We start from the raw sequence: 22,695 nt of genomic DNA on the forward strand, positions 1-22,695 counted from the left end.
AAACAAAAAATGCAGGAAATACTCACTACGCGAGGCAGTATCCTGTACCCCTGAAAAGCCGATATTTTAAATCAGGAACAGTTCACTGAGTTAGAAACCAGCATTTTTTTATGTTACAGAGAAGGAAGGAGTGGAGAGAACAAAGGGTGTGTACATATTATGATGGAGACCTTGAAAGACTGAATAATACAAGTTGTGGTGATGCCAGCTGAGAGAGGGAACTGAAGTTTTGTTAATTGTAAATTACCTGCCAGAAGGAGATGTGAATTGAACTGAAACAGGAGGAGAGAGAAGAAGAATTTTGAAGAATGAGGAGTGATCTAATTGAAACCTATTGAATGTTGAAAGGCCCCGATGGAGCAGATGTGGAGAAAATATTTCTATGGTGGGAGAGTCTAGGACCAGAGGACAAAGCCTCAGAATAGAGGGGTGTTCTTTCAGAACACAGATGATGAAGAATTTCTTTAGCCAGAGAGTGGTGAATCTGTGGAATTCTTTGCCATTGGCAGCTGTGGAGGCCAAGTCTTTATGTATATTTAAGGCAGAGGTTGATAGATTCTTGATTGGTCAGGCATGAAGGGAGAAGGCAGGAGATTGGGGCTGAGAGGAAAATTGGATCGGCCATGATGAAATGGTGAAGCAGACTGGATGGGCCAAATGGCCTAATTCTGCTCCTACGTCTTATGATCTTAAAAGATAGAGGGAAAAACAATGCTGGAACTGCACACTAGAGAACTAAAACACTGCAGATGCTGGAAATCTCATTTAAAAATAACAACACAAAACTAGAATTACAGTTTGGGTATGATTTTTGGAGTGAGGAACAGACTCCATGTTGATTGCATTCTCAGAACTAGCTGTAATGCAAGTAGGTCAGCGAGGTGAAGGAGTTTGGTTTTGAGGAGGACTGACTGGGCTTCTATTCAAGGAAGAATGAATGGAAGCTGAGTCTAAAATGAAGATGTCATATTCCTTTTGTATAGAGACTTTGTAAATGATTATTCTACAGGCCTGGCCTTTTCACCAAGGTAAGAACATGCTTACTAAAGTGAGAGAGACAGGAAGTTTCACCATTGATATGAAGAATTAATTGGATGGGGTTTGCTGAGTTGTCCTTTCCAGAATGATTAAACAGACTGATGCTTATCACAATTAGCTTACAAAAATGAGAGATGGTTTCCTTGAACCTTAAATGCTCATGGAACTTGTCAAATTAGAAGTACCAATGGTATCTGAAACCAGTGATCACGGTCTCAGAACAAGGGGTTAGGCATACACGACCGAGGTAGGAAGAGATATCTTGATTCTGAGAGTGGTGAGTCTTCGGAAATGCCTAGGAGAGGAGACTCGGTCATGAATATATTCAGTAATACCATGACTAACTCTTTAACTTAGCATCTCTTTCCTACAATAACCCCATATCCTTTGATTCTTTAAATATCCATGAATGATAAGGTCATGAATGATCTTATTGATTAGCAGCGTCAACAGAAGAACCAATGGCCCATTCCTGTTTGGTTTCTTATGGGTCTTGGAGGTTTAAGGAGCTGGGATATCCAAGATGAAAATGAGTTCTTAGGCCCAGAAAGCTGTCAGAGTTGTGGAGGATGTCAGAGGCTGCAGAGACATTGGTAGGAGCAGAATAGATGAGATATTAAGGACAGAGTGAAGTTAGGAAGAAATAATTCTCTGGGTCAAAGATGTACTGAAGTGATGGTCTACAAATTAATCCCTTTGGCTCACCAACTCCACACTAACCACTTCTAAACACATTTACACAGATGAGCACTAGTCCTGTTTTGTTCTTCCCATGATCCCATCAACTTCCCACAAATTCTATCTTCTGCCTGCACAAAATGGCTGCATGATGAAACTGGGTCACCTGGATGAAACCCACACGATCACAGGGAAAATGTGCGGAATCCACACAGACAGGGGTTGAACCTAAATTGCTTGAGCTCCTATCTGTACTAATATGGTCGAAGTATATAATCTAAAGTACAATGTAACACTGTAACTTTAAAATCAATCCACAGCTTAATGTAATGTTGTTTTCCACCACAGAAAGGAATCAAGACACTAAAAATGAAACTGGAAGTGGGATGATTCTAAATTTTTAAAAAATAGAACTACTTGTAACCAGGCCACAGTTAAGAATAAATGTTACTGATCAGGCAATAGAGAGCGAGTGGGTTTCTGCTGATAATACTCAATCTCACAAAGAGCTGTTCCTCCCTGTGATATTAGTCATTACTATGCTCAATGGTAAGGTTTTCATAACGTAATCATGAATGCATGGAAATACGGAACAATAAACATAAAGCAATAGTGATGTGAGTTGGGCATATTCAGAACTTAGTATCACTTGAAAACAACTTACAAATTGAGCTGCAACTGCACAATCAGAGTGCATACATATACTTTCAACATCTTTTCAAAATGGAGGCACAAGTCACAGCAAGGGAGGAAACAAAGGCAATGAGTTATCTCAAACCAAATACAAAATCAAATTTCCAAATAAACTGGAAGAAAGAAGTTACATTCAATGAACAGACTTTGCCAAATGTTTTTGGAAAAATACATAAAAAATGAATGTAAACCATGTAAGGCAAATACAGTTTTTTCTACATGGGTAAAGATAAAATGCATATCTGGATCAGCTTGTTTATGTCCAAATGTGATGACAATAAAGAGCCCTATAAAAATGCAATAAATATTGATGCAGATATTTTAACCATAGCATTTAGAAAATGTCATTTTGATTTCATTTGAAACAAACAAGTTTCAGAATGTTTTTACAGATTATGTTAATTTTTAGGTCAAGACCAATATTGGAAGTAATCTGTTAGTTTGACCATTTATGGTATAATAGTAAAACTTGACAAATTCTATCTACTTAAAATGTTTCCTTTTAATATAATTTATTTTTTCATATCAAGTGCAATAAAGGCCAGCCACGCTAAACTCAAGAGCTTCTACTTTGCTGCAGAGAATGCTGAAGACATGGGCACGTGAGTACCCTGTGGTGACACACTTTGAAAGTTGGGAGGCAATACTGTAGTATGTTTATTATATGGTGGGTTCAGTGTATCTTTCAGTTTTGACCTATGTTCTGGGAGATCCAAGGCTCATGCTAAACAAATTCAGAAGAGATGGAAAATACAGAGAAGTATGGTGTGATTAGGGATTGCTAGCTTGCAATCTTAAAATTCAGTGGGAAAGTAAAGATTGAGAAGTTCATAGATTTCCAAGGTAATGAGATCGTAATAAGAATAAATCAGATGAGATGGCTATGAAATTAAATTTCATCACTAGTGAGAATTTAAAGAGAAGGGATTGTGCAGAACACTTTCATAAGATGTATAATGCGGAGTTAAACTTACAATTACTCTGTTTATTCAAAATTACATATTGTGTATGAATGCTTTTCTTGAGAAGCCAATAAATAAGGAGAATAGAATTCAATAAAAAAGTGAGATGGTTATAACAGAATTTATTTTTTAAAAAGAGAAGTAAATAATTAAAAGAAAAATAAAAGTTAGAGATGACAGGATTGTCTTTTAGACAGAAGTTTCTTCTAGTGTTCTCTTCAGAAGTAACTCTTTAAATAGATAGTTACATGAAAGTCTTTTTTAAAACCTGTTCTCTGTGGAAGCTTGGGTTTTAACGGGAAAAGTGTTATATAAAACAAAACAAAAGGAAGAACCACCTGCACTTGCAGTGACGTGGTTAACTCTTCCCACAGGGCCATGGTTTTAACTCCCTTCCAATGGAAGCTTTCCCAATGGTACAAATCGTTACTTCCAACTCCTTGGTGCTAGTATTTCAGTGAATGGACCACTCCTTCGTAGACACCCATTTTTTTTTTGGCTGGCTGTTGTCTATCCACAATTCTGTCTCTGTGCCAATTTCCATGATTATTAGGAGCAAGAAAACTTGTTGATGAAGTAATATAAAAATAGAAAAATGACTTTACAGAGATTTTTAGGGAAAAATTACTCACTCACAAAATATTGATGGTTGGTGGCGAAAAAAGAGTTGCTTGATTGAAGTGCATGATGCTGAAATCTTGCTTTCAAGCAAAAGCAATAATTCTGTAAGATTAAAGGCAGAATGAGCATACAATAGTTGTTCAGAAGTTTTTCCTGTTGCACTTATAGTTGTGGCTTTAGTAAATTTACTTCCTTGATCTTCACTACCATTTGCCAGCTGAATTATACTACACAACCTACTGATGGAATTGAAAAAGCCAAAGGAGCTGTTGAGGTCCTCAAAGCAATGCCAAATAAATAAAAGTCCAGTAGAGCCCTTAGACATCACAATAATTAGGCACGACTTCCATCACAACACCAACACCTACTGATATTGGGAATAAAACCAAAAACTCCAATCTCATCTTTGCCTGATATGCACATGAATTCAATTCCCTGCAGGAATCACTCAGTGGGACTCCCAGCTAATGCCATAGAAACACAGAATGTTTCTGGCAAGGAAATTTAAAAATGTTAATCCAAATCAAGATGAATTAAAATTGTCCTTTAGTCTACACTCAGTGTCCAGTAGAGCATTCCAAGAGAATACACCAGCCTTTCTCAACCTTTTTGCCCTGAAGGAACCCTTGAAATAATTTTCAGGTCTCAGGGACCCCTGCACTAAAATTATTAAATCTACAGCTTCCAGTATGATAACATGATCAGTAAGTTGTGGATATAATAATACAAAAATAATTGTCAATGCTCTTCTGATAAGAGATTGAATTTTTCACCAGCCTTTCTTGAAAAAAAACAGGTAGTTAAGCTTAGTTTACCTTTCTTAAAATTAATCTCTTTCTTTTCCTTTCATAAATTTTAACAACTCATAAGGCAAATATAATAAATTTCTGTTAAACTGGCTTAAGCCAAAATGGGATTGTATTTTTCTAAAGGTAGGCTCAGTAGATTTAATTTAAATAAAGGTTGTAAATTGATTTTAATTCATACTATTTACAACATGAAAATGTATTGACAATGTTAAATAATAAAGTTACTAAAAACCAGAAGCCAAAGCAATATGAATAAAAATATAGCCTAAGACACAATTTTATACAAGGCTTTGAAAAAACATTTTCTTACTAAGTGACATGATCAGGCTCAAATATCAACCTAGCTTCTGAAACTTGTGCTTGTTTTTTGCTGCACAAATGCTCAATTTTGGGCCAAACGTTTGATAAGCACGCACAGATTTCACCTTCAACTGAAATGAGACGAACTCTATCCTTGCTTTTGGTGCTTGGTAAACAAGGGAAAGCTTGCTCACACATGTATTATGTAACAAATGAGAGAAAGGATCAGAAAGTCTGAAGTCTTATTGAAAACCACCTGGAAGAACTGCAGGACAAAATTGAACAGTATTTTACCTTCCTTTCAACACAAGTGTATGGCTGAGTGAGGGACCCTTTCTCTAAATCTCCTGCTCAGCCTGAGAACTTGACTTTGAGAGAAGAGGAAGAACTTGGTGAGCTGCACACAATTTGAGATTTACTGATCTGCCCCTGGACAAGTTCTGGATTTCTGTGAAGGAGTATCCTGCTCTGCATAGGAAAACAGTGAACAATTTGCTACAGTTTTCATCAACAACAAGGTCCTGGAGAAGGCTCAGCCTCCAAGCACTGAAGCCACTTGGCTGTTCAAGCAGCTCCGCTGGCCAAGCCATGGACAACTCCAGGTTACCAAAAGCAGTTCTCTATGGAGAATTCTCTCAGGGCAAGAGACATGGTGGCGCCCCGCACAAGAGGTACAAGAGTACAAAGACCTCTTGTGCTCTCTCAGGCAAATATAGAGATCAATGGGTGGCAGAAGCTGGCTTTTGACAGAGACTGCTGGAGAACACTGATCTATGGCACAGCCAAGATATTTGAGGAATCCAGAAGAGCGACTGCTGAAGAGAAAATGAGACACAGGAAGGATCCAACTACCCAAACACCAGCTGTTTCCTGTCCCTACTGCTCCAAAACTGGCCTCTACTGGCCTCTACCAATGATTGTGCCATTGCTCCTGAGGAATCTTCTTCCCTCCTGATCTTCACAAGTGAAGAACTAGTTGTTATCATTGTTTAGCATGAAACCTTTTAAATTTCTTGTACAGCTCTTGTCCTAGTATTTTACCCACTATAATTTTACATTATTAGGTTCTCACCAATTGTGTGACTCTTCCTGTTTAGGGTAATAAGTTCTGCTACTAAATAATTTGCTTCCTTGGTCCTTTTACTGACTGACTTTATTAACAAAAGCTTTGCTCTCTTTGTTTTGAGATACCAGTAGCCATTTAAAATAATCAGCACTTTTACCTGTCATATGGCTATGATTTGGAGTTAAGTGTCTTTTCAATATTGCTGGAGCCATTGCTACATCTGTAAGTTGTTTGTCACAGACTAGGCACAATGGAATAGGACAACTTGGATCACCAGTCCATGTAAAGCCCATTGATAAGTAGTTTTCATTGCAAAGACGGACCTTTTTTTGTATCCGTTGTTGCACTGGTGCAGTGAAATGACTCAAAAGATTGTAATTCAAAAATTGCCACATTGGACCATCAGACATGTCTGTAAATCACAGGGGTTAATAAAATATAAAAATAGGCAAGTCCGTTCAATGCTCATAAAACACACTTCACGCACCTCACATTCCTACCATCCTCCCCTCCGTGCAAAACAGTGCTCGTTGATCAAATATCAACGACCTCCTCTGTCTCATGTCAAAGCTGAGAATGGACACGACCAAGTAAACACTGCCCTACTGCGGACTGCCAAACTGGGCTGAGAGACCGCTAACAAGGTTGCTAATAGGTCTGCTTGGTCACTGCAAGTGCTGGCATCGCACATCATGCATTCAAACAACGATGTTTATTTTTCTTTAATCACCATCTCTCACGGAACCCCGGTTGAGAAACCCTGGTGTACACTGTATGTTTATCATACAAGCAGTTTGGTATTGTTATTGCTGAGATCTGGGCACAATGCCAAAAATTTTTGCCTAGACTTTTAAAGATTTGATAGAGAATAATGCATGTATTTCATTGATTGCGAATTTACAATTGGGAGGCAAATCGGTAAATCCATTGCTACTGGACATTGAAGATACTCACAATTCTCATTATTCTTTCAGCTGGATTAATAAAATGGGATTAGCTGCCATTGAATTTGTCCTACCAGCCTCGGAAACAAAAACTGAAGGTATATGCTCTTCTCAGTAACAGAACAACAATCACTGAAGTGCCCATTATGTTTTATTGTCTGTTTTCTGATGTTCTATAAGCCTAGCTGACTGGAAAAAATGAATTCCTTCTTGTAGCAGAATGTTGGAGTGAGAGTGAGCAGGAAGATGGAGAACCTGCAATGGAGACACCTTCCTTATCACAAGCATCGCAACTACAAGAATATCATGTGAGCATCAATTTATATCCATATGAAGAAAGTCCTGTATGGCTGTTTTAGTACCCAGATGAATTTCTCCTGCTCAGGTTTGAGCAGAACAGAGAGATACAGCACAGAAGCCCTTCAGCCCATCGAGTATGTGCTAATCATTGTGCACCCACATAGATCAATCCCAATTTATTCTCCTAAGGTTCCCAATAATATCATTGATATTCTAGTACTCTCTGACACTCTGGGGACATTTCAAAGTCACCAGTTAATCCTCTAACCCATGCCTCCTTGGGACATGGGAGGAACCAGGACCACCTGGATGAATCATGGTGAAAGTTTGCAAATTCCACACAGGCAGTGCCCGAGGTCAGCACTGTAACCTGGATCTCTGGTACTGTGAGCTTGTGGCTCTACAAGCCACAGCATTGTCATACCCAAGCTTGCAACTTTGATCAAAATGAGTCCACATCGGGTTTGTCACTATTTGTCCAACCTATCTGAAGTCCTAAAGTGTTTTGCTTCTATTTTTCAATTTGAACATGTAAAACGTCTGTATTTTAGTGAAGGAAAAGGCAAGAAAGAATCTTAATCAACCGTTTTGAATATGTACTGTAAATTATTCAGCCATTCTAATGAAGAACATGCCCAAGTTTTTAAAATTGTGTTGATCTGCCATCACTGTGCAACAAATTTTCTTTTGGCCAGTTATAGCTTAATCTAAGTTATAAAATGTAAAGTTAAAACCAGGTTATCAAGATTTCATGATTTGGTGATATCGTGGTATTTGACTATAAGATTGACAGATTGAGAAAGTTAATACTCTGACATCAAGGGTCATAAAAAAGGCTCTGAGTGAGAGATTATGCAGGCTTAAATTTCAGCTTTCGAGATGAGAAGCTAAGAAGGTGAGTGCAAAGGACGTTTCTGAGGAACAAGGGAAAATTACAGTGGACGCCACGACAACAATGAAGGACACTAAAGAAGTGAAATAGAAGGAAGCCATTTAAACCTGGTAGTAACATAATACTTCACATGTCAGACACATCCTTTTTCTATCATCTGATACAGAAATGCAAGCAAAGTATAATATTGGTCTCCTTATGCAAGAAAAGAGAAGGTTTACTAGACTCATACATAGAACAAGCAAATTGTCTTGTGGGGAAATATTGGACAGGTTAGGCTGGTACCCAAGATCCTGAGGGGCCTTGACAAGAAGGAAAGGGTGAGGATTTTTCCTCTTGGAAGCCAATCAAGAACCAGGGTTCACTGTTTATCAATAAGAGTTCCCCTCTCCCCCCTTTTTAAGGCAGATTCTCTTTTATTTCCGAGGATTATGATCTTTTAAACTCTGCTTCCTATCTACTTTGGGGTAGATAGTCTTTGAATTATTTTAGGCAGAGGTAGATAGGTTCTGGATAAGAGGGTGAAAGTGTACCATCAGTAGACAGGATTCAGAGTTTAGTTTGCAGGTGGATAAGTGGAGCAGACCTACGGATCAGAGAGGCCTACTCCTGCTCCAAGTTGTGTGCTTGTATACATATGTGTAATACTGTACATATGAAATTAGCCATATTCTTCATTATAGCATTTTGCAAATATTGAAAGATATTGTCTTTCACTACATGAGCTTTTTATACAAAGCTTGAATGCAGTTTAGAAGTGGAGGAAGATATAGAGCTAACCATGAGGTTAGATGAAATGATAATGTCTACAACATAGTAGAAAGCCATAAAGAACAAAACCATTAGGATATAGGATAACTATTCACTGAAAGAAATGAAAGGAGCTCTTTCTGGAGCAGCAACACCATACCTTGCAAGAAGAGAACAAACATGTTAACTGATTAAAAAAAACAAATAATAAATGTACAGAACTGGCTTGTGATGTTAATGAATAGATAGTCACTGTATTAATAGAGCAAAGTTGAAAAGTAACTCAGCAGTGCTATCTTCGTGATGCAAGTTCCACTCCTAGACTTGAGTGTGTACTGTAGGTGCACTATTATAAACTGGACATTATTGCCTTCAACTAAGATTTTAAAATTTCATTTCTGTGGTTCCACTAGATGAAAAATATCCCAGGCATTCAGTCAAAGGAGAGAACTTCACCTACTGCCCTGAATCATCCTTCTCCTTCTACCCTGTTTGGTAGTAACTTGTTGACCAAACTTTTGCCCAGATTTAGTTTATGTTAAAAAGTTTTGAGCATTATGATATGATATTGCAGGAATATATACGGCCATAGATTAAATGCCTTTTATAATGCAGATAATATGCATGATTTAGAATAAACTTGTATTTGTCCTGAATTTTCCAATTCCACAGGAACCTTCACTTCAATCTCCATTCACATCCAGCGAAACATCACTTTCGTTTTGTTCAGTAAGCAGGGCGTCATCCACATCCACATTGGCAGCTTCGCTGTCGCAATCTTCCTCGCAGGGAAGTCAATCCTGGCCTGACATTGCTCATTCATCACATAGTGATATCGAAAGACAGTCCTTAACGTCTGAGGTACAAAACAGTGCAGGATCACCACAGCAAGTGACATGTGAAAATGCTAAAGATGAGCTGGATAGGATTTCTTCTGCATCAGATGAGAATATGACTGCAGTCATAACACAGTCTGTTGTTGCTGGAGAAGGTACTGAAAATTCAGGACACTCAGATGTTTTAAACACTTGTGAGAAAGGTAAGACTATCTATTAGTTCAATTTAGTTCCAAAGATCTTTCCTCTATTTGCTTTTGAACGTCTAAGTTTCTGTTGGAAGTAAGATTGCATGGATAGCAGCTGCTCTTTGAAAACCCTAATGAATGAATCAGAAAGCAAAGAATACTGAAATACCTTAATTATTATTGAGGCATCATGGCCAAGTCTTCCCTATGTGAATGGATTGTAGCATTGCAGTATATACTGTACATGTGGTATCTCACTGAACATTTATTCATGGTGACATCATCTGCAGTTAGTTAAATCCACCAAAACATTAAGTCTGGGAAGAGTGTTTTCATCCACATTAGCAAACGTATGCAACCAATCAGAGTGTCTCAGCCTCCTTTCCTTTCATGTTCTCCCTCCTATCCATTGCCATGAAGAAAATGCACATGATGGTCAGTTTGGCATTTGGTATTTCATTGTGTGAAAAGTTTACAAATAGCTTACAAAATGTTTGCAAAAAAGATACCGTAAGTAATTACGTTTAAATTTAAAACTAACTAAAAATACCTGGAAACCAAAGCTGGTTACTTCGATGTGATTCATTCTGAATGTGAAGATGGTGCTGAAATGCTGGGTTAAGGCTGATTTATTGAGAAGCCAATCTTCACAATGGCAGTTTTAAGGAGTTTGTACAAAACACATAGAATTAATTGGAGTTATTATGAGGAATGTCTGAACTACGTCAAGGCTAAGTTAATGAATTTTATTAATTTTAATGAATAAATATTAGAGATTGGTTTTTGCATAATCTTAAACACAAAATAAGTTATGTATGACAAGAACTTGTACGCATTTGCACAACTGCCTTTCAAATCAAAATGCAGGACTTTGCTTTGTCATTCTCTAGTTAAGGTGGGAATGAGTTGTATTTAATCATATATAACAATCTGCAGCAGTTTCGAATCTGGATGTATCTCCCTGAACTTGTAGATAAAACCCTGAGTAGGCATGACCAAGAATATTGCTAAGTGTGCAGCAAACAGCATGTATTTTTAAAAAATGTTTTATTATTTGTGTTTCATAGAAATAGGAGTTACTTAGAGGGACAAGGAAATTGTGTTGCCTTTCCAATAGTGATGTATTAAAAATTATTTGACTTGTGCCCCAAGAAGAGATCATATTGAAATTTTTATGCACATCCCTGTTCTCCTGCTCTCTGGTTAACCAATAACTCAGCAAAGATGTGGGGAGGAGAGTTCCTTAAAAGGAAATTGTCATCAATGATTTCAGCCCCATTGCCTGCTACAAACTTTGCAATAGTTGCTCCAATAATGAAAAACAATGTCTTCTCCATAAGGGTAAGGCGATGCATCCAATTCTATTTCCTGCATTCCTCTGATCATTTGAAGAGACATCTACATCTGGGTCCTTGTGCATAAGAAACAAGGTTCTTCTACCTGGTACTTCCTTCTCCAAAGCCTTTGCCGTGACATTATTAAACCCTGGAGTTCACTCCCTCCCGTGTCTCCGAGGTCAGGGTGCAAGCTTGAGCACATGCCTGACATCGCAATCCATCTTACCCACCCCAAGCCTTCTGAGGGATCAGCTCACTTTAACAGTGCAGGCTGGCATTAAGTGCTGCTAGTCACTGGGGAAAGTGAGTCTCCAGAAAATGTCATGGACATTTAACTTCCTACTTAAGAAGCAGGCTTTTTCAGGAACTGTCCAAGCAGACACAAGTTCAGATCTCCAGGCAGGGCAGAATCTAGTAGGAGGTTTAGCCTCCGAGCTGGGTAAGAAGGGAAACCAAAGAGTCAGCTGAGTTTCACTATGAGTAGCAAATAAAACCAAAGTCAGCTAACTTCTGTGGAAACCAACAGTAAACATAGTGGAAGTTGTGCCATGAAGAATGTAAAAATGGTCAAATTTCCAAAAAATAAACAAGAAAGATCTAGTCCTACTTAATTGAAATAACAAAGACAGAAAATGTTAGAAGCACATAGTTTGGATAGCATCTGTGGGGAGAGAAACATTTAACATTTCAGGTCAATGAGAGAGGTCACTGTTAAGGAAGAAACTGAGTTAATGTTTTGTATCACCAGCATCTGCAGTTTCTTATTCAACTAAAAGCATTAGCAACAATATAAAGCCCGTGCATTCGATAGCTGGGTATAAACAAATGATAACTAAGCAAATATGAACAAAGTGAGTGAAGGTAATGACTAAAGATCTACATTGGTGAACAGCTAATATATTATTCTTTATAACTACCACAGAAACCCTGAGTGTTATCCTATCTATCTATATATATATATGTGTGTGTGTGTGTGTGTGTGTGTGTGTGTGTGTGTGTGTGTGTGTGTGTGTGTGTGTGTGTGTGTGTGTGTGTATATATGCAACATCAATGAATTGAATAAAACTTTTGGGAAACTTTCTAGAGGATTGGGTTAGAGAGGGAAGAACTTCTGTGTGCAAAAGAAAAGCAGATGACTTGTGGAGAGTTTTATAATTTAATTGCATGCAGAACACAGGATAATATCACTCATGGTTAGTGAGAACTTCTGCAACTTGTTCATGAAGTGACCGACTCTGATAACAAAAGTACCCTTGCTTATACTAACTAGTAAGGAATTGAAAGTGGAATCAAGGATGTTGATGACACAAGACTCCAGCTACTTAATTATGAATAGAACTACTTGTAAAAGTTTCTCATATGATTTCAGTAGAGAAAAGGTTTTATGAACTTAGCACTGATAAGCCTCAGTTAATTGGATATTTTGAGTAAGAACTTGCCACATACATCTGGCACTGAAAACTTTGTTTAAAATACTTATTTTTCAAGCAGGAATATGTATCGTCTGATCATGTTTGTTCTTCTTGCTCTTCCAGGGTTGCAAAATGCTCTAAATTATTTGTTCCCTAAAATTTAGTTTGGTTTTTGTTGGTAGTGTTTTTGAGTTGGATCCTGATATTGTAAACAACTGTTTTCTATTCGGTCTTGCTTAAGATATCTTCTCTACTACATACCTGAAACATTGTGTCTGGTTCTCATGAATGAAGTATTGTGCTCAAAGAGAAATGTAAAAGTAGCTGATTGTTACCCATAACAATCGAAGATGGGAGCCTTTTGTTATACAGCGGAGTTGGGATAGTTCTCTTCAGTACAAAAGAAGGTTGAGAGATCTGAAATTTAAAGCATAGAGCATCTGGGCAGCAGGTGACTAGAAACCCTAATCCAGTGGGGAAAGTGTCAAGAAACACAGTGCATAGAACAAGGCTGATTGAAAAACAAAGTGAATGTGGTAAATTTTTATTATGCAGCAATGAGCAGAATATGGAGTTCACTGCTAGGAGGTGAAATTCAGCCATGACATCCCAAAGTGAACTGGATAACTACCTAGTATTGGAAATCTGTTTGGGAGAGAGCAGGAAAATGGATCTAGCTAGATTTCTTTCGCATGGCGCCAACACAGGCTTCATCAGCTGCATGGCTCCTTCCATACTGCCACCTTTGTGTGATTCTGAATTATGTTAGCCACAGTCATTAGCTGATGAGCAGGACACACCCATACTACTCAAAATATGAAGGTCATGGGGGGCTTGTAGCAATAATTAAATCAGAAAGGGCACTTGGTCCTTGTTGCAAGATTGCTTCTTTAATCTTTTCAAAGTAGACTGTTGAGGCACCAGTGAGTCAAGATCAATGGTAATCATATAGTCATTCCACATCAAAACCATAATTGGTCCTGTCCAATCCAATCAGTACAATCTTCTCTGTTCCCCTTTTCCCTTGCTTTCAGCCTCTCTTTCTTAAACTATGCAAAATCTCTTTTTTTTATCAACACAAGTTCTGAGACACTATGAAGTGCAAGAAGAATATATACTTCCCAAAAGACAACATAATATCAAAAGTCACAAAGAATGATAGAATTCGACTGAGAAGTCTAAATCAAACACACGTTCCAAACACTGGGAGACCCCAGTTAACTTTTCACATCTCAAATCAGACAATAAATCTGTCTGTTATACAAGCTGAACTTCCGGTGGAATACCATAAACAGACAGAAATCCAGATCACAATCAGAATGACAACAATGAGCCTTCCCCCTCCCCCCAGGAAGTTACTCATTTACAAGAATCCTGTACTTCCTGATAGCTCAGTGTGAAGTACAGTCAGAAGTGTTAATATTAGTTAGGTACAAGCCTTCATAGCATACATCACATATATAAAATAACGTTTGCGTGAATTCTTTACAGCATTACAACATCAACCACATTCCAAAATTATTTCTGTGGCTGTAAAGCAGTTTTGAATATCGAAATGGTAAACACAGTATAAATATTAGTTCTTCTTTCGAAAAGAGCTCTAATCACAAAATGTTTTACTCCTTCCACCACTGGTAAAGAGATACTGGTCCCAATCTATTACTTTGTTCTCTCCTTTCATTTTTTTTTTCAGACTGATTATTATGTTTGCTGGTCAGCTCCTCCTCCTGGTGATTCTGACCCATTTTCTCATCCATGTCTGCTAGACACTCTTGGACACTTTCTCAACGCTGATCATTGGATTACCCCTTTTAGTGAGTGTAGCTGTGAAAATGTTGGCTCTCAACATTTGAAACATTGTGAATTATAGTTACAGCATGGAACGAAGAGCATTCATATATCAGTGAAGTGAAAATGATGCCTCTTCCGAATGCACTGTGAATTAATCCACTCTGATACTATTTCAATGTGATTTCTTCAGAGTTAGGCAAAACAGGTCCTCCCAATAAAGATTTGCTATTAAATATTTCTGAGCTGTACAAACGTTCTACAGGGGCACAATTGAGAGCATCCTGACTGGCTGCATCACTGCCCGGTATGGGAACTGTACTTCCCTCAATTGCAGGACTCTGCAGAGAGTGGTGTGGACAGCCCAGCGCATCTGTAGATGTGAACTTCCCACTACTCAGGACATTTACAGAGACAGGTGTGTCCAAAGGGCCTGAAGGATCCCCAACCACAAACTGTTCCAGCCGCTACCAGCCGGGAAACGGTACCGCAGTGTAAAAGCCAGGACCGACAGGCTCTGGGACAGATTCTTCCACCGGGCCATCAGCATGTTTAATTTATACTGACACAACTGTATTCCTATATTGACTGTCCTATTGTACATATTACTTATTATAAATTATCATAAATTGCACATTTAGACGGAGACATAACGTAAAGATTTTTACTTCTCATGGACATGAAGGATGTAAGTGATAAAGTCAATTCAATTCAATCAAACTGAAAATGGAATTTATCGTTCAACCTGAGAATACAACCACTCTCATCAGTCCTTAAGAACTATCTCGGTTTGCAGACCATCTGATGAGGAAGTTGGAGATCTTAGGAGTTGAAACTTTTTAAATGACTTAGTTCATTATATTTCAATTTGATTTAATGAAAGAGCAGAAAAATCCATTTTAAAAACGGATTTATTTCACATGCTTACCAAAAGGCTACCCTTCAGGAGACAACTATCGAGCAGTTTTTTAAACTGTGGAAGAAAATTCACTTTACAGCAATATTGTTTCATGAATATTTTCTGTTATTAGTTTAATTTTTATTGGAGTACATCATTCATAGTATTATAATGTTAGGTTCTGACCAATAAATCACTTACCCTGGATTTCTCCTGGATTTCTTTGTGTGAGCCCAAGTTCCCATCCCATTATGTCTGCCAGATACAGAAAACCCTATACACGTCCCAACCCCCCCCCCCCAAAACAACTTTGCCAACTATCATTGCAACCAGAAACTTTTACAATCAAATAAAAATCATTTTAGTGCCTCCCCAGCTTTTTGCTTCTCCAGCCACCCTTCCAAACCCCAAAGAAAAGAGCTCCTGGATTTGAGGACACAGCTTTCACCTCCTCCTCCACTCTCAGAATCAGGTTTAATATCACTGGCATATGTCATGAAATTCATTGTTTTGCAGCACCAGTACATTGCAATTCATAATATTAAAACAATAAATTACAACAAGAAGTATAAAAGATAAAACTCAATTAGGTAAGTAGTGCAAGAAGAGAGGGGGAAATAGTGAGGTCATGTTCATGGGTTAATTTTTCCATTCAGAAATCTGATGACAGAAGTGAAGAAGCTGTTCCTGAAACATTGACTGTGTGTCTCAGGTTCCTGTAACCTCCTCCTTGATGGTAGCAATGAGAAGGTATGTCCTGGGTGATGGGGTCTACAGTGATGGATGCTGCCTTTTTGAGGCATCGTCTTTTGAAGGTGTCCTCGATGTTGGGAAGGCTAGTGCCCATGATGGAACTGACTCAGGTTGCAATTATTGTAGAATTTTTCAATCCTGTGCAGTGACCCCTCCATACCAGACAGTGATGCAACCGGTTAGAATGCTCTCCACGGTACATCTGTGGAAATTTGCGAGAGTCTTGGGTGATGTACTAAATTTTCTTAAAGTCCAAATTATATAGAGCTGCCATCATGCCTTGTTTGTAATTACATCAATATGAGGATAGATCTTCAGAGATGTTGACTCCCAGGAACTAGAAACTGCTCACCCTTTCCATGGCTAATCCCTGGATGAGAACTGGTGGGTGTTCCCTTGATTGCCCTTTCCTGATGTCCACAATCAATTCCTTGGTCTGACTGATGATGAATGCAAGGTTGCTGTTTTGACACCACTCAACCAGCTGATGTATCTCACCTCTATACACCTCCTTGTCACCATCTGAAATCCAGCCAACACTTCCACTTCCCCTGGATTTTCTTTGGACGCTCTTACCTCCTGAACCCCTTCACTCTGCAAATTCCCTCTTATTTCCCTTAACCTTTCTAAGCCACCCTCTTCCATAAAATCCATCTTGCACTCTGGATGTGTTAATTGGGCTTTATTAGTGGCACTATTGCTTCCTAATTTTAGGTTTGTGGATTCAGATTCCAATCCAAACCACTATTTTTCTAGACAGGGTCTCTTGTGTAGGACTGTACTTTGGTGCTGGCATTGAGGCAAGAAATGAAGCAATTTCTTGTCTCACCCTGTCAGCATTGTCCCACACATTATGTGGAAGAAGAGCTAGCCAGTGCTCTTCACTGACCTGACCAATAAACAATCTACACTCGGAAGCCTTATTTCTTTTTAAACCCTACCCAGTGAATTGCTCTCCACTTACTCTTTCCAGTATTCCACATATGCTACTGTACCTTCTCTCCATCTCCAACCACGAGCCTCCTTTCTATGTCCAAGCATAGGCTAGTTCATTCTATTTAACAACTGACCCTCAGTAATGACCATGTTCAAGTTTACATTATCCCTGACATCATTCTTTCTGCAGTTATTTACAGGAATGGCCACATGCCTTCAGGATTGGTGTATGTGCTATTGTCTTCCAGTAGCTCCCAAATGTCTGGATACACTAGTGTAGCTATGGCTCCTTGTTCCACCTCATTCTGCCACTGGTTGGTTAATTAATGGTCTATTTATGCCTGTTTTTGTCAACATTTTTAAGCTGCCTCTCAGTGATGAGTACAGATAAAACATTAGCTAACATGTATATGTCCATTATACCCAGTCTCACCTTTCAGAATCAGAATCCAGTTTAATATCATTGGCATAATTTGTGAACATTGTTGTTTGGCAGTACATTACAATACACAATAATAAAAGCCATAAATTACAATAAGTATATGTTAAAACATAAATTAAGTAATAGTGCAAAAGGAGAGGGAAAATAATACTGATGGAGTGTTCATAGTCCTTTCAGAAATCTGTTGGTAGAGGGGAAGTAACTGTTCCTAAGACCCTGTCCTCAGGCTCCTGTATCTCCTCCGCAATGGTATCAATGAGAAGTGGGCATGTCCTAAGTGATGGGGGCCCCCAATATTGATGCCACCTTTTTGAGGCATCGTTCAGTGCTGGAGAGGCTAGTGCCCATGATGGGATTGGCTCAGTTTACAAGTTTCTGCAGCATATTTCAATCCTGTGCAGTGGCCCCTCCATACCAGATAGATGCAACCAGTTACAGTGCCTTCCAAGGTACATCTGTCTTTGGCAAGTTGCTAAACCTTCACAAACTCCTAATGAAATATAGGCACTGCTGTGCCTTCTTTATAATTGTATCAGTATGTTGGGCCCAGGATAGTTCCTCAGATGTATTGACACCCAGGAATTTGAAACTGTTCACTCTTTCTATGTCTGATCCTTCATTGAGGACTGGTGTGTTCCCTCGATTTCTCATTCCTGAAATTCACAATCAATTCCGCCATTTCCAACAATTCCATGATCAACTTTGTGCCCTTGCATTGCCTGGAAGGTATCAAAATGCATGTTATAAATCTTCTACAACCAAACATCAGGATGCCTGAAACTCACTTTATGTTCCATCATAAACTCCTTTCCTTGCCATTGCTTCTGTTTCCATCTTAATAGTTTGCTCATTCCAAGCCAGAGGGAATAAAGTACTTGTAGCCTTGACCCAGAGTTGATAACAAATATGATTTAATCATCACCAAAATTACTTCCTTCTTCCATGTGGTATTGTCCACCCTTATTCCTATCTCGTCCTAGTTCTACTGAAGCTTTTATCGTTGCTTTTACCATCTTCACACTTATTTACTATCCCCTCACTCAACCCTTCAGAAATTTTACCACCCTCAATTTTGCTTCCAAAATCCTCTGCAGTTTCTTATTGTCATGAGCCAGTTGCCTTACCAAGCCAAGATACTTTCTGTGGTGCATTGATAAAAATTTGTATGGGTCAATGGAGGCATGCTAGATTTTTTTTTTAGCTTCCTTAGCAAGTAGAAGTATTGGTGAGCTTTCTTGACCATGTTGTCACAATGGTTGGACTGTTACGTTCACTCCTAGGAACTTGAAGGTCTCAGCCTTCTCCACTTCAGCATCTTTGATGTAGAGATGAGCAGATGCATCGACCCCCTTCCTGAATTCAATGCATTGCTGGCAGTGAGGGGAAGATTGTTGCAATGACACCATGTTTCCGGGCTCTCTATCTCCTTCTGTTACTCCAAAGAATCATTATTGCTGATATAACACACTATGGTGATATCATCTGTGAAATTGAAGATGGAGTTGAACAGAATCCGACCACGCAATCATGAATGTATAGGGAGTGAAAATTGTCATTCCCTTCTTCAGATACGTGACAACCTCAGCTCATCCAAAACCCTCAGATCTTAGTCCACAACCTTAGATCTCCTGACATCAGCCTTGTGTGTGTATTTGTCTCTCTCTTCCTCCCAGTAGTAGTAACAGAGCTTTCAGTTCTCATACTTCCACTTCTCCTCACTTTTAAAACATTTTCAGAAATCACCTTTCTCTCCAAAATTTGCCCAAATTCCTCAGATTTTCACACCATTTCATACTTTTGCATTGATTCCTGTAAAGTATTTTAAGATTTTCTTATATTTAAGATGCTACATCAATCTGCCATCTTGTCAATGGGGTAACGTTATTGCCTTCATTTTATCAGCTTTGCACAGTCAACATTATTGTTGGCAAGTCTCAGTAATTTGATCAGTGGCAAGATTTATAATAAGAATGCATTTACCTTTTGACAATGTTAGGCATACTGCTGCTTTAATGCTAATTCATTAGTATACTTCTATGATGCCTATAAGGAACTCCCAACATGAGCAAACAATTTATAGTAAAGAGAAAACAGATCTTCTTGATCAGTTTCATTTCCCAATTAAATTTGGCTGTTTCTGAAAAGAAAATCAAGTACAATATCAATTATGTCTTTCCCTCTCTCAGAGATAAAAGGAACTGCATTATCCATGTCTATGATTTTAAAATTACACAAAAATATAAAATCCATATTAATACATTGTTTTAAAAATCTTGAATACAAACATGGTTAGCTTTATGTGTTGCAAAGCTACTCACCTTTTTGTTTGGGCATGTTTTCATAGGAAAATAAAGGAATTTGAGAGGAGAATTAAAGGATACAGTGGCATGCAAATGTTTGGGCACCCCTGGACAAAATTTCCATTACTGTGAATAGTTAAGTGAGTAGAAGATGAGCTGATCTCCAAAAGTCATAAAGTTAAAGATGAAACTTTCTTTTCAACATTTTAAGCCAGATTAGTGTATTATTTTTGTTTTGTACAACTTCAGAGTGGAAAAAAAGGAAAGGAGCGCCATGCAAACGTTTGGGCACCCCAAGAGATTTGAGCTCTCAGATAACTTTTACCAAGGTCTCAGACCTTAATTAGCTTGCTCGGGCTATGGCTTGTTCACAGTCATCATTAGGAAAGGCCAGGTGATGCACATTTCAAAGCTTTATAAATACCCTGACTCCTCAAAACTTGTCCCAATGTATTTTGTTTTTCTATTAAATCTTTGTTTGGCCATCTGATTGAAAAGTTTATTATTCTGTTTCTACATGCGACTAGTTTATATTTGAGAATTAGAGTTTTTTGAAGTTCTGTAATTAATTGTACATCCTGCAGAGGGCAGTAATACGCCTAGATGCGTCTAAACTGCCGGAAATAGAAGAAGGCGATGAAGAAGAAGAAGAAGAAGAAACCTTGTCCCAACAATCAGCAGCCATGGGCTCCTCTAAGCAGCTGCCTAGCACTCTGAATATAAAATAAATGATGCCCACAAAGCATGAGAAGGCTATAAGAAGATAGCAAAGTGTTTTCAGGTAGCTGTTTCCTCAGTTCGTAATGTAATTAAGAACTGGCAGTTAACAGGAACGGTTAAGGTCAAGTTGAGGTCTGGAAGATCAAGAAAACGTTCCAAAAGAACTGCTCGTAGGATTGCTAGAAAAGCAAATCAAAATCCCCGTTTGACTGCAAAAGACCTTCAGGAAGATTTAGCAGACTCTGGAGTGGTGCACTGTTCTACTCTGCAGCAACACCTGCACAAATATGATCTTCATGGAAGAGTCAACAGAAGAAAACTTTTCCTGCGTTCTCACCACAAAATTCAGCATCAGAAGTTTGCAAAGAAACATCTGAACAAGCCTGATGCACTTTGGAAACAAGTCTTGTGGACTGATGAAGTTAAAATAGAACATTTTGGCCGCAATGTGCAAAGGTATGATTGGAGGGAAAAGAGTGCAGAATTTCATGAAAAGAACATCTCTCCAACTGTTAAGCACGGGGGTGGATCGATCATACTTTGGGCTTGTGTTGCAGCCAGTGGCATGGGGAACATTTCACTGGTAGAGGGAAGAATGAATTCAATTAAATACCGCAAATTCTGGAAGCAAACATCACACCTTCTGTAAAAAAGCTGAAGGTGAAAAAAGGATGGTTTCTACTGCAGGATAATGATCCTAAACACACCTCAAAATCCACAATGGACTACCTCAAGAGGCGCAAGCTGAAGGTTTTGCCATGGCCCTCACAGTCCCCCTACCTAGATATCATCGAAAATCTGTGGATGGATCTCAAAAGAGCAGTGCATGCAAGACAGCCCAAGAATCTCACAGAACTAGAAGCCTTTTGCAGGGGAGGATGTGCGAAAATCCCCCAAACAAGAATTGAAAGACTCTTAGCTGGCTACAGAAAGTGTTTACAAGCTGTGATACTTGCCAAAGGGGTTGTTACTAAGTACTGTCCATGCAGGGTGCCCAAACTTTTGCTTCGGGCCCTTTTCCTTTTTTATTATTTTGAAACTGTGAAAGGTGAAAATAAAAAAGTAATCTTACTTAAAATATTAAAGAAATGTGTCATCTTTAACTTTATGCCTTTTGGAAATCAGGTCATCTTTTACTTGCTTAGCTATTCACAGTAACCGAAATTTTGACCGGGGTGCCCAAACTTTTGCACGCCACTGTATGCACAATATCCTGAGTGACCCTAAGTAGGATAAATGAAGGGAAGTTATTGCCATTAGATAATAGTTCAAATACTACGGACACACTTGTAACATTTTTGTGAAGAGATTCAAGGGAGTGTAAGGAAATGCTTCTTTACTGAGAGAATAGATTGGATCTGGAACTCAGTATAAACAAAAATAAGACAAAGCCTGAAGAGAAGCAGACAGCCAATTGAGAGAGAGTTTGTCAAGATCAAGGATGAGAGGACTGGAACTGAGAGATCTGATTCACTAGGAGACAGAATGGAATCAATGGACCAAGTAGTTACAAGCTGTGAGATTGTAAAGCTCAAAACTGGAGATGGGCCAGGTACAAGACAAGTACAACTTTGAGACTTAAAAGCACTTTATACCCCACCCAACCCCAATGCATTTGTTTTGATAGCTTAAAATCCACTCATTTGTCTGCAAGAAAGATTTGTATTGTTTTGATGTATATGAGAGTAAAAACAAATTCTGCTGCATGTGGCAGCACTGGCAGGAAGTTGGTTAAATTCAGTGGCTGGCTTTCAGACTAAAAGGAACTAAAACAAGTTTTATGCATGCGTGCGGCAGTCAGCAACTTCAAATATCAGATAAAGCGGATATGGCATGCATAAGGATGGACCTCTTTCCATGTCATATGGAAATATAAAAATATAAATAAAATCTCGGAGGTACGGAGAGAACCATCAGTCCAAAGTGAAGACACAACTTACTACACAGAGCAGCCGAGAGTAAAGGCTGGAGAAGACCCAAAGTTTCAAGAACAGAAATCAGATGTAATTCTTATAGAAAATATTATTTAGGT

At 38.6% G+C, this 22,695-nt stretch overlaps 1 protein-coding gene across 7 annotated transcripts in view; it reads left to right on the forward strand.

The window, feature by feature from the left end:
* Nucleotides 1–22,695, forward strand: part of ipcef1 (interaction protein for cytohesin exchange factors 1) — a 100,689-nt gene that overhangs the window by 58,436 nt on the left and 19,558 nt on the right. For all 7 annotated transcript variants that reach the window (XM_073051112.1, XM_073051108.1, XM_073051107.1 and 4 more), the window contains 4 exons: nucleotides 2,940–3,011; nucleotides 7,142–7,209; nucleotides 7,328–7,419; nucleotides 9,726–10,092. In XM_073051112.1, coding sequence (XP_072907213.1) covers nucleotides 2,940–3,011; nucleotides 7,142–7,209; nucleotides 7,328–7,419; nucleotides 9,726–10,092 — 599 coding nt within the window. The remainder of the gene's footprint in view (nucleotides 1–2,939; nucleotides 3,012–7,141; nucleotides 7,210–7,327; nucleotides 7,420–9,725; nucleotides 10,093–22,695) is intronic.

The sequence above is a fragment of the Hemitrygon akajei genome, chromosome 7, assembly GCF_048418815.1.
Source record: "Hemitrygon akajei chromosome 7, sHemAka1.3, whole genome shotgun sequence".
NCBI classification, from domain to species: Eukaryota; Metazoa; Chordata; class Chondrichthyes; order Myliobatiformes; family Dasyatidae; genus Hemitrygon; species Hemitrygon akajei.